This window comes from Polistes fuscatus, unplaced genomic scaffold, assembly GCF_010416935.1.
Source record: "Polistes fuscatus isolate 324 unplaced genomic scaffold, CU_Pfus_HIC Scaffold3, whole genome shotgun sequence".
NCBI lineage: Eukaryota > Metazoa > Arthropoda > Insecta > Hymenoptera > Vespidae > Polistes > Polistes fuscatus.
Window position 1 is genome coordinate 4,949,083 of NW_025113107.1, and position 12,851 is coordinate 4,961,933.

The 12,851-nt window shown below is 25.6% G+C and overlaps 2 protein-coding genes across 4 annotated transcripts; both read left to right on the forward strand.

Moving 5' to 3' along the window:
• The first annotated feature begins 217 nt into the window (after positions 1–217).
• On the forward strand, positions 218–5,692 carry LOC122519276. Its single transcript, XM_043638632.1, has 16 exons — positions 218–232; positions 601–723; positions 843–960; positions 1,090–1,351; positions 1,432–1,590; positions 1,810–1,900; positions 2,026–2,162; positions 2,243–2,375; positions 4,095–4,214; positions 4,279–4,396; positions 4,480–4,741; positions 4,804–4,929; positions 5,001–5,091; positions 5,151–5,287; positions 5,363–5,495; positions 5,567–5,692. The coding sequence occupies exons 1-16, from the start codon at positions 218–220 to the stop codon at positions 5,624–5,626; spliced, it is 2,085 nt and encodes a 694-aa protein (XP_043494567.1). The 3' UTR covers positions 5,627–5,692.
• A 476-nt stretch (positions 5,693–6,168) lies between these two features.
• LOC122519785 (huntingtin-interacting protein 1) lies at positions 6,169–12,233 on the forward strand. Of its 3 annotated transcripts, none has more exons than XM_043639476.1 (18): positions 6,169–6,254; positions 6,633–6,722; positions 7,693–7,756; positions 7,852–8,209; positions 8,294–8,355; positions 8,433–8,707; positions 8,790–8,986; positions 9,085–9,223; positions 9,309–9,396; positions 9,475–9,563; positions 9,648–9,851; positions 9,957–10,137; positions 10,222–10,509; positions 10,657–10,898; positions 11,000–11,152; positions 11,227–11,327; positions 11,394–11,623; positions 11,738–12,233. In XM_043639476.1, the coding sequence occupies exons 2-18, from the start codon at positions 6,642–6,644 to the stop codon at positions 11,905–11,907; spliced, it is 2,922 nt and encodes a 973-aa protein (XP_043495411.1). In that variant the 5' UTR covers positions 6,169–6,254; positions 6,633–6,641; the 3' UTR covers positions 11,908–12,233. The 3 variants fall into 3 exon arrangements, with proteins under 3 accessions (XP_043495411.1, XP_043495410.1, XP_043495412.1); XM_043639475.1 differs by having other exon boundaries at positions 6,207–6,452; XM_043639477.1 differs by lacking the exon at positions 6,169–6,254 and adding an exon at positions 7,264–7,468 and having other exon boundaries at positions 6,634–6,722.
• Positions 12,234–12,851: the final 618 nt, after the last annotated feature.

Below are 12,851 nucleotides of genomic sequence, written 5' to 3' on the forward strand. Positions count from 1 at the left end.
CTAAGTACATATTATACGAAGTTGATATCTCAAATCGATATTAATATCCACAGCTTTCAAGTAAATTCTCAAAGTTGTTCATTGCACGATGGATTTCTTTGAGCAACGATACTACGTATTAAATAAACGTTTCATGTCTTATTTTGGTATGTGGCCATTAGACAATTCTATAAGAAGTAAATTATTATTCTATTTTGTTATATTTATCTTCTTTACTATGTATGTGCCAGAGGTAACAAAATATAAAAACAGAAAAAATTATGTGCATTTACAGGATGTCCCCATAGTCGTTTTATCAAATTAAAAAATTGTAATCATTTTGTTAACAGGTATTTGAAATGACGACATCGTGGACCCATACTTTTTTAATAACACTATAACTGAAGGCTTAAATAATGAAATGAAAAACAAAATATTTTAACTTTATTAATAAATTAATATTTAAAAAATTTTTTTTTACCCTTTCTCGATAAAGCGACTTTCGGGTCACTATGCATACGAATGAATATAATATAAAAAAACAAAATCTTTCTATATAGAGCATACCAAATTTATTTATTATAAAATTATTCGTAATATTTATTTTTCTCTTTATTTCAGGTAATTAAAATAATCGAATTAGGGACAACTGATATGGATGCTTTCATTGAATGCATACCCCCCATACTGGTGATTAATTGTTCTATGATAAAAGCATTTAATGTCGGTTATCATATGAATCATGTAATGTTATATATTTTATAATTTAATATACACATATATATAGTATGTGTGTATTGTTTATATTAAATTAAATGATACAGATATATTTCATTTTATAAACATTATTTAATATTTCATAGTTTCAAATTCTTTTAAAACATATCGAAAAAGATTGGAAAGGTTTGACAGATGTTAAAGAAATGGCAATTCTTTCAACATATTCTGAATCCGGCCGCAAATTAACAATATGGTATACGTGTATGTTAAAATCAACAGATAAATATTCCAATTGATACAATATTATATATATCTCATATATACGCGTATTTTTATAATATATTAATATTTATTCTTTTATATTTTATATATATATATATATATTCACAGTATACATAAGTTTGACAACTATATTATATTTATCAATACCTTTATCACCGGTCGTTCTTAATATTGTATCACCGTCAAACGTGTCACGAAAAATGGAACTACTCTTTTGTACGGAATTTTTTGTAGCCGAAGAAAAATACTTTAATGAAATTTTGTTCTACGATTATGCAATTACATTATTAGTAATTGCAGTTTTAATTGCAACAGACACACTGTACATAGTATATTCAGAACATGCTTGCGGTATATTTGCAATTTTATCGTAAGTTTTTTCAATATATTCGTACGCATTTTTCTTAAAAATATATGTCATTAATATTTATACAATCATTTTTTTTTTAGCTATCGATTAAATAATGTAGGTAAATGCAAGAATTTCAACGAAAGATATGACAACAATGTATTTAATAAAAAAAAATATCATAATTACGATGAGATACAGGACGAAGAAAATTGTCAAGAGCTTTCATTTTGTGTCAAAAGACATAAATATGCCATTGAGTAAGTAAAATATACTCTTTTGTTCTTCTTCTACTACTTCTATCTTACTTTTTTTTATATGAATATATTGATACAAAATTTATATATATATATATATATATAATATAAATATTTTACAATATTATTTTAATACAATCATTGTAATAATACTACTGTTAACCATTAAAAATGAAAATTGTACTAACTGACGTAAAATGAGAATTTAATTCTTTTTTAAAGATACGTTGAATTACTCCAAAAATGTTACGCAGAATCTTTAATGGCGTTATTATTACTTAATGTACTAGGCATAAGTATTACAGGAGTTCAAGTAAGTACTTCGTAAGTTTTTTCTATCTGTAAAAAGGGCAAAGTTATAATTCGGTTCAATTAATGAAGACATCCTGTATATCTTTTATTTAAGAGTTCTTATTTCTTTTTTCTTATTTTTTTCAGACTATAATCAATATACATAGTTTGTCAAATGTATTTAGATTTGGTTTTTTAACACTAGGTGAAGCATTTCATCTTTTTTTCTTAACACTACCGGGTCAAAGGATAATTGATCACAGTCTTAAGGTATTTGAAGATTGGTAAGATAATTGTAGAGAATTTGTAAAAATATAAATAAATTATATCTTATTATAAATTTTATATATTTTTATACATTTAGTTATGAATCATATTGGTATGCACTTTCCACGAAAGGTAGAAAAACACTTGGTTTAATATTATTACGCAGTATGACACCATGCCAATTAATGGCTGGTGGATTATATTCTATGACATTAGAAAATTTTGTTTCGGTAAGAATTTTTATTAAATAATATAAAATATAGTATTTTTATATATATTAACTCTTCATATATTTTTTTCTTTTATTTATTTATTTATTTATTTAAAGTTAGTTCAAACGGCTATGTCTTACTTCACGGTATTATCATCGGTACGATAAAATCGTAACATTTCTACGTAAAAATGCAACCATAAGCAAATTTAGAGCCATCATTTCGGTAAAAATATCTCTATGTATTAAAGTTAATCATTAATTATAATAAAATAGTAATAAAAGAATTCTACCGTAATAGAAAATTTATATATATAAGGTATATAAATAATATTTAAAAATAAATTAAAATAATTTTTTAAGTAATATTAAAAAATTACAAAATGTGTGTTTAAAAGAAAGAGAGAGAGATACAGAAAAAAAACATTAAAACGATAACCATATCGATTAATGTATATATATAAATACTATATAAATATCTTTTACTCTCTGTTATCAATTTTTTTATCGGACAGAAACACCGACACCGATATCCGAGGTCATTAACTTCGATAATAATAAATTATAATATTCCCTAATTTTGTATGTGTTTATTTCATTAATTTTATTAATAATTTTATATTAATTATTATTTTATTTTCATTTAATAATCCAATTAATTATTTTCAAATAGTATGTTTTGAAAGTCTGTTATATATATCTAAAAAAAAATAATTATTATTTCACATTTTTTCATGTTTATAAAACAATAATTAATAATATTTATGATCGATTTTTATCTCATACATAAAAATGATATCTATGATATTGAAAAATAGAAGAAAGAGGTGAGACCAACCATGAAAAGGATGAGTAATAATTAACAAAGTTAATAAAACTTTATTTCAACAACTTTCGACTAATTGCAAAATAAATAGTATAATTTACAATCTTGTCTTATTACTTTATAATTACTGTGATGTTTGTCGATCTATATTCGAAAATTACATTTCTCCGTGAAAACGATAGAACTTACGATTCAGTAACGAGCTTGACCGTAAAATAGTACGTTTTTACCAATATTTCATACACAATCAATCATAATTATAAAATATTTTCAAATTGTTTGTTTCGTCAAAGTTAATAAAATGGATTTATTCGACAATCCTTTATATAAAATTAATAAATTTTTATTATGTTGCATTGGTCTTTGGCCGTATCAACCTTTCATTCAACGAATTATTATACACACTTGCTTAATTATTCTAATACTCTCCCTTGTTATACCGCAGGTATCTCTTATAATTAATTATTTATATTATATGTATATGTTTTTTGTTACTTTTATTATAAAATATCTAACTAATTGTGTGTGTATATACAGGGTGTCCCACATAACTCTAGTCACAATTTTTCAAGTACTTGCGATAACCTGACAAAAAAATACTTTAAACAAAAGTTGATCTGTTTTTAATTGACTATACGTTGCAATAAAAAGAAAGTTCAAACAAAATTTTTTTTTTAATGTTTTTTATATCGTTGAATTCGTATTAATATGGGCTGTAATACTATAAAGTCAAAATTTTTTTATTGCAATGTATAGTCAATCAAAAACAGATCAACTTTTGTTTAAAGTATTCTTTTGTCAGGTTATCGCAAATATTTGAAAAATCGTGACTAGAGTTATATGGGACTCCCTGTATATAAAATCAAATACGAATACATATGTTCTTCTACATATACTACTATATACAAATAGATATTCAAATTATGGGATGTTTTGGACAATATAGACACTACGATTGAATGTTTGACTCCTCTTTTAACTGAATCAATGATTATATGCAAAGGATTCAATTGTAAAATTAATATCCACAAGGTAAAAACTTTATTGGAAATTAATTTAGAATTTTAGTTTAATAATTAATATTTTTGTTTAATAGATGAGAGAACTTTTGAAACAAGCGCAAGCGGAATTTCAATATTTAATCAAAGAAAATGACGCTGTTATTTTTAAAAAATATATTGAAGAAGGTAAAAAGATGACTATTATATATACAGGTACGTCGGTTTTTTTTATTTGATAAAAATACGATAGGAAAATATCCAATTCTTTTAATAATTATTTTTTGTTTTAATTACAGTTTCTATATACTTCGTAGCATTAACATATATAATATTACCATTAACACCTAAAATTCTTGACATAGTTATTCCTCTTAACGAAACACGACCGATAAAATTCATATTTTATGCAGAATACAATGTGGACGAAAAAAAATATTTTTGGTATATTTTGATGCACGGATATGCCGTTTCCGTTGCAAGTATCTCAATTTTGATAGCGACTGATACATTAATCGTACGTTATGTGCAACACGCTGTTGCAGTCTTTAACGTTATTGGGTATGTAATTATTATAATAATAAAAAAAAGATATATAATATATTTATATATATTTATTTAAGATACCGATTGCAAAATCTTAAGAAATGTGTTAAAAAAGATAACGGAAGTAATAAAAATATTTCAATCAATGATAAAATTCATTGTCACGTCATTAATTGTATGAAACAACATCAAAATATATTACGGTAAGTGTAAACAAAAATTCGTTATTTTTAACTACAAATATAATTATGAAGTAATTGTATAATTATATTAGATTTACAGATCTTCTCGAATCTACTTATAGTCATCAAATATTCTTTGAAATTTTCATTAATATGCTATTAATGAGTATTACTGGAGTACAGGTACTACATTTTATACAAGTTACATTAATGTTAATATTTTATAATTATTAAATTTTCAGACTATTATGAAATTAGGAGAACCGGACGAAGTCATTAGATTAGGTTTTTTCTGCATAGGTCAGACACTTCATTTGTATTTTGTAAATATTCCAGGACAAAAATTAATTGATCACAGTGTTCTTTTAACTGATTCTGCGTAAGAGAAGAATTATTTTTAAAAATAAGCTTATGATTTTAATTGTTTTATTTATATTTATCCAATGTTTTCCAGTTATTTCGGAGAATGGTACGACGTGCCACCAAAATCAAGAAAATTATTATCGATGATTATACTGAGAAGTTCAAAACCTTGCAAATTAACAGGTGGAAAAGTTTTGGTATTATCGATCGAGAAATTTAAAAATGTAAGTATATATTTTAATTTTTAATAGGCACTCTCTATTATATATATAAATCATGAAAATAAAGTATAAAGTATTCAATTTCAAGGTACTCCGAGCATCTATATCATATTTTACAGTACTTGCTTCATTGAAAAAATAATCGAATATTGATGTATATCTTCAACACTATCGTTAATAAAAAAATTATCATCAAATAACAATAGAAATAAGTATATTTTATTTTTCACGACTATATTCACGAAGCAATAAAACATTGAATATTTTCAATGTATGAGTTAAGTACTTTATCAGGTTTTTATAAATCGCGCACATTTTCAAATATTTCAAATAAACAAATACAATAGTAAAATAACCAATAGTAATAGAAATATAAGATAATACGTAAATCAAATGTATATAATTTTATCAATTTAATCTCATAATAATTCAATTTTATAGAGTAATTAGAATAATGTCATATTCAATAAATATTGAAAATAATTATGCATATTATTTATTACAAGAATTTGATTCTAATTATAAATAGCAATTTCAATTGTTAAAGTATATCTTACGTGGTATTGGTTGAAAAATGAGCACGCACCAATCAGAAACGTTCTTGTAAAAAAGCAACCTAAATTCTGATTGGTTACCCATGAATGACATGATACATATGAATAGATAGAAAAGGCAAGACTCGGACAACATGCAATCATTTTCATTGGTGTATCATTGAAGGTTAATTTTTGTTCTGCACCAATATCTTCGGCACGCATCAGGGTGGGTCACGTTGACATTGCCGTTTATTTACTGCTTTGGATTGTAATTTTTTTTTTCACTTTCACTCATTGATAAAATAAATATATATGTATATATATATGTATCGATATACAATATAAACGTGTAATAAAGTTAATAAGATTTTGTCAATGCCATAATATATAAATGGTGTTTTCGAAAATGAACGCTAATAAATAGGTTCGTCTTTTAATCATCTATAAATTGAACTGACAAAAGTTATATATGATAATATTTACAGTGTAGGATAGTAGTGATACTTGATATAAAATTTAAATATTCGTTGCATTTTATCTACATATACACATATATAGTATATAAAATATATCGATGAAATATCAATCGCGCTTTTTCTATTAGAATTTTAGCATGGCTTCATTGTCCTTACGAGTATTACAACAAAGAAAAACTAATTTGGATTTAGAACGTAAAAACATCGGCAAATTACAGGTATGTTTTCATTATTATTATATTTTTATTTTAAATGTTATTATTTGATTCTTGTGTTTATATTTTGTTTTCTTTATTTTGTTTACACAATATTCCAAATCTAACGTTTATTTATCTATAACACGTTTTTGTATATAAATTTATAAATTGATAATATGGTAGAAATTTATCTACGTTTATCTATGTTGTTCCTTATTCGTTCTTCGATAAGTAATTGTTATCAGTACGTTTTCCTATTCCTTATAAAATTTTTATCAAATCTAACTCTTCAGTTTTATGTGACTATAATATTTTTCTTAATTATGTTTGATATATTTTAATATATTAATATTAAATAGTGATCATTATATCATATTCATAGGATAGAGAGGTGTATTTTTAATAATCAAAACTCTGAATATTTTGTTTTATGAATATATTGTGCTTTAAAATATGAAAGATATTATAATGAAACTTGCAATGCTTCGAATATATTTATTTTATATATATGTTATTAATTTTCTATATTAAACTAAAAATTTATTCTTTTTTGTGCATATAGTTTTGCAGATAATGTGTACAGTTATTGCAGCATTTGATTCACCCACATATTGTATTTTGGGTGAGCGATAAGTCAATAAATGATGATCTATTATATGTGTTGATTATTATGCTATTATATTTGCTATAATTTCTTGTTATTATCATTTTGCTCTATTAATATGCCACCTGTACTACCATTAACTGATAAACAACTGCATCAACTGGTAAGTAAACATATGTGTGTTTAGTAAAAAATAGTTTAATTATATAAATAAATATAACACTTACACGTAAAGAGCTTAATATAATACATATAAATTTATAATATATATATATATATATATTTCTTTCTTTCTACTGGTCTACATTTGTATTGTAGTATATTTATAATGAGATTAATTAAGTTCATATTGTTTGTATTGTTATAAATAATGATATTTATTTGCAGATCATTAGTATTGGAAAAGCAGTGAATCCAACTGAAACCCCTGTTAAAGAAAAGCATGTACGCAGTATCCTTTTATTTAATACGTTACTAAGAAATGTATTAACTTTCAATATCGTAATATATATATATATATATAGAATGATCCTTATTAAATAATAGATGCTATTATCAGCACATATCAAGATAAAAGTGGTTCTATATTTTGGACGTTTATACTACGGCAACCTTTATTTGAACATCAAATCGTTGCATGGAAATTTTGCCATGTTTTACACAAAGTATTACGAGAGGGCCATCCAAAAGTAATCAGCGATTCCCAAAGGTATTATGGTAAATTGGAAGATATTGGAAAACTATGGCAACATCTTCGGGAGGGTTACGGCCGTCTTATTCAATTGTATATACGATTATTAATTACAAAGTTAGATTTCCACAAACGCAATCCACGTATACCTGGAAATCTTCAGGTTACTGCCGAAGAACTCGAAGCGATTGGTGAAAATGACATAAATATTTAGTAAGTTTATTTTCTATAATATAAACAATATTTTCTAAACTTACACATCATTTATATATTGTTCTTTTTCTTTCCTTTCTTTAGTTTTCAAATGTCAGTGGAAATGTTTGATTACATGGATGATATTTTAAATTTGCAACATACAGGTATTTTTGACTAATATTTGAATAATAATAATAAATATTAAAATAATGAAAATGTTACTTACATTAATAAATTACAGTATTTGGATCATTGGATATGTCACGTTCAAATTCAATGACACCGTGTGGACAGTGTCGACTTGCACCATTAATTCCGTGCATTCAAGATGCATCTAAATTGTATGATTATTGTGTTAAAATTTTATTCAAACTTCATGGTGCATTACCTGCGGATACATTAACAGGTCATCGCGATAGATTTTCAAAACAATTTCAAGAACTGAAAGGTTTTTATAATACTATTAAACACATGCAGTATTTTAAACATTTAATAACAATACCATCCTTGCCAGAGGTAATTTTTTTTTATTAATTTATTATTAAATAGTAAATACAATGGCAGTTATAATAAAAATATTATATTCTTCTAATCACAGAATCCACCAAATTTCTTAATACAAGCTGAATTAAGAACATATGTTACACCAATTGTTGTACTACCTCCAGAGGAATCATTGGATAGTGAAACCGTAGTTGATAGTCTTATTGATACATCAGATACAAGTTCATTACCAGGTGATCAATTGGATTCTTCTCGGAATGGATCTATTTCACCCGATGCATTAACAGAAAGGTGATTATCTTTGATAATCATTTATACTTACAAATGAATTATGTATAAAGTTTCTTAAAAATTACTTTCACATAGTCATATAATTAAAATTATTATAGGGATAATCTTATTAAACATTTACATCAAGAAAATGGACGACAAAGACAAGAACTACATAAATTGCTTACAGATCATCAACGCATTGTTGGAGAACTTCGAAATCGTGTTTTAGATTTGGAATCTGCTCTTAGTACCAAAGTAAAATTCTTTCGTAATTTTACAATGAAGATGATATAGATTGAATTTATATATTACTCTGATTATACATTATTTTCTATTCTAGGGAAATGAAATTGTACATGAAAAGCAAACAAATCAAGAAATAACTAAACAAAAGGAAGATGTGTTTGTTCAACTTCAGGAAGTTAAAGGTATATTATAAATCAGTATTTGTATTTACGAATATAACATTTTATTATTATTATTTTTCTTTTTTATTATTATTATAGAAAAAAATAGGATAGTCGAAGAGAAGTTTCATAAACTTAAAGATATATATTCAAAACTAAGAGAAGAGCACATTGATTTAATTAGAAAGGTATGCATACAAATGATTTGAAATATTTTGTGTTTCATTTCTTTGCCTTTATTTTTGCTAACTAAATATATTGTGTTTTTAAAGAAAGCTGATGTAGATAAACAATTGGGTGGAGTAAAAATACAACAGGAGCAATCGGAGCGCAGAGCTATCGAAGCAGAACAACGTTTACAAGAATTAATACAAGGACAAGCTACTGCTGAACAAGAAGCACAAAGAGTTGCTCAAGCGAGAGCAGATTTAGATGATGTAAGAAAAGAATTTGATGCTGCTAAAACTCAAAATTTGGTTAGTATAAGACTATTAATATTTTTTATTTATTATTACTATTATTACAATGAATGAGTTAATATATCAAATTAATAAAATTATGCCTTTAAAATGGTATTTCAGGCTTTAACAGCAAAAATAGATTTTATCGCATCTGAAAAAGCAGCAGTTGAAGGTAATCTTCACGATTTGTTAGCACAAAAAGAAGAGTTAGACCAAAAAATAATAAATTTAGAATCCGAAACTGAACGATGGCGTAACCAAATGAAAATAGATGCTGATACTAGTCTATTTGAAATAGTTTGTGAGTTTTTCGTATATTTTAATAAATAGTATTACAATAAATATATTTTATAAAAACTAACAAATCGCGACATATCTATTTTAGTGAGCTGTATATGCGGAGCAGAGTCTATTTTGCAGCATGCAATGCATACGATTGATAATCCAGCAATAACTGCTGTAACTTGTACACCGGATTACCTGAGAGAATTAGTTAATCCAACCTTGGATTCGTTGGATGCTTTAGATGCATCATACAACAGTTATGTAAGTGATGCTACAAAGGGAAAAATGTTAATCCGCAGTACAACTTATGCTGCTTATATGCTTGCATTATACTTAATACATGCCAAATCTACTTCAAACACAGCAACAGATATTGTCTTTGGTGATAGTAAGTCTTTTTGATCAAATTTTGCATCAAACTAAAACTATTAATTCAAGATAGTTATATTAATCCATACACCATTTTTGATGGATAAATAGAAAAAATATTTCTGTTATTCGATAATTTGTTATAATGAATAAAATATTTTTCAAGGTTTAGCAGATGAATGTAAACAATTAGGATCACAAGGTTTAATGATGCTAACATATATCAAAGAAAAATCACCAATGACTAAAGAGCAAATAATCAATGTTAAAAATCAATCGAAAAAAATCTCAACTATGAGTGAAAAATTATCTAATGCTAAAGGAAATGTTGAAGCTATTGGTGAATTAGTAGAAAATGAACTTTCTAGTATGGATAAAGCTATAGAAGAAGCTACTAACAGAATGCAAGTAAGAAACAAATAGTTCTTGTTTTTCTTTCTTACATATTAATAAATTACCTTTTATCAACAAATTAATGATATAATTTTCTCAATCAATCTATATATTAGGATATGCTGGATAGATCTCGTGCAGCAGATTCAGGTATAAAATTAGAAGTAAATGGAAAAATTTTAGACTCGTGTACAGATTTAATGAAATGTATAAGAATATTAGTTAAAAAGTCCAGTCTATTACAACATGAAATTGTGAGTCAAGGAAAGGTTAGTAAAGATCATATTTTATGGAGATGCATAGATTTATATGCATATTATATTAATATTTTCTTCACATATAGGGTACAGCTTCTGCTACAGAATTTTACAAACGAAATCATCAATGGTCTGAGGGTCTTATCTCTGCTGCAAAAGCTATTGCTATGGGAGCAAATTTCTTATTGTAGGTATTAACAATGTAGAGATTATTTAATTATTAGAATAATATATATTTTTGTACACTTGACAGGGAAGCAGCTGATAAAGTTGTAGCTGGTTCTGGAAAGTTCGAACAATTAATGGTCGCTTCGCAAGGTATTGCTGCATCCACGGCACAACTTGTAGTTGCTAGTAGAGTCAAAGCTAATAGAAATAGTAATAATTTAGCTGCACTTTCTGAAGCATCCAGAGAAGTAACACAAGCTACGGCTAGCGTTGTTGCAACAGCAAAAAGCTGTAGCCAGCTTGTGGAGGAAACAGGTAAGGGAAATGAATTCAATGAAATGTCTTATACAAAAATGTACTCTTTCATAATAATTCCATAAATATATATTTTTTTTTATGGATTTGACTATAACATTTGAAATTTTATAGAAGATTTAGATATATCTAAATTAACATTACATCAAGCAAAAAGACTAGAAATGGAAGCACAAGTACGTATTTTGGAATTGGAACAAACATTAGAGACAGAAAGGTTACGGTTTGCAGCCTTAAGACGTCACCATTATCAATTGGATAGTGATGATCAATTGGGTGGTTAATTTATATCTAATATGTGATGTGTGTGTGATCAACATATGAGCGCTTTAATATTTCCATTAATTTGTTAAACCAAAATGTCACAAATTTTTTCTTTTTTTTTCTTAATAAATTTATACATATTTATAATATTTTCATAACAATAATGTACACACGGTTAATTAAATACTGTTGGAGCAGAAACTGACAGTATCAGGTTTTTAACTGCATATACATTTGAAACATTATTTTGCACCAATTTCGTTTGTCGCACTTTACACGTTTAATGAAGAAGTCTGACTTGTATTGAAGTTAATATTCTTTTATTAAATAAATAATAATATATTGCTACATACACCTTTTTATTTTTTATGTAAATATATTTAAGATTATATTCTACGTAATACATTTATATGTGTATTTAAAATATGAAGTATAATAGTAAAGTAAAAAAAGAAATTTATTAAATTTCTCAACTTGTACTATTATACAAATAACGTATTAAGAGTAGAAATGTACAATTGTGAAATTATATCAATATTTAGTTTGATCGAGCCGCGAAATCTAAATTATTAATAATAATAAAAATAATAATAATTACAAAAATTGTTATCTTGTGTATTAATACATACAAATAAATGTACAAACAAACGATGACAAAAGAGAAACAAATGATACGTATAAAGTCTAAATCATTGCTACACTATCTCATCAATATCAATGTACCATCACCTTCAACGGATTTACAATGAGTGAACTCGACCGGATATTCCATTTCTCTAATGCAATTATACACATTTGTAAGTTGTAGATTACGGATTCGTTTTAAATAATATTGCATTTCAATTAAAATCTCATTCCTATTTGGCGTACGGAAAAGGTACAGGACTTCCCAGCTTGACCTTTAATGATGACTCATTTATAGGATCATATGTATTTTCGCAGAGACCAGTATTTTTTGTTTATT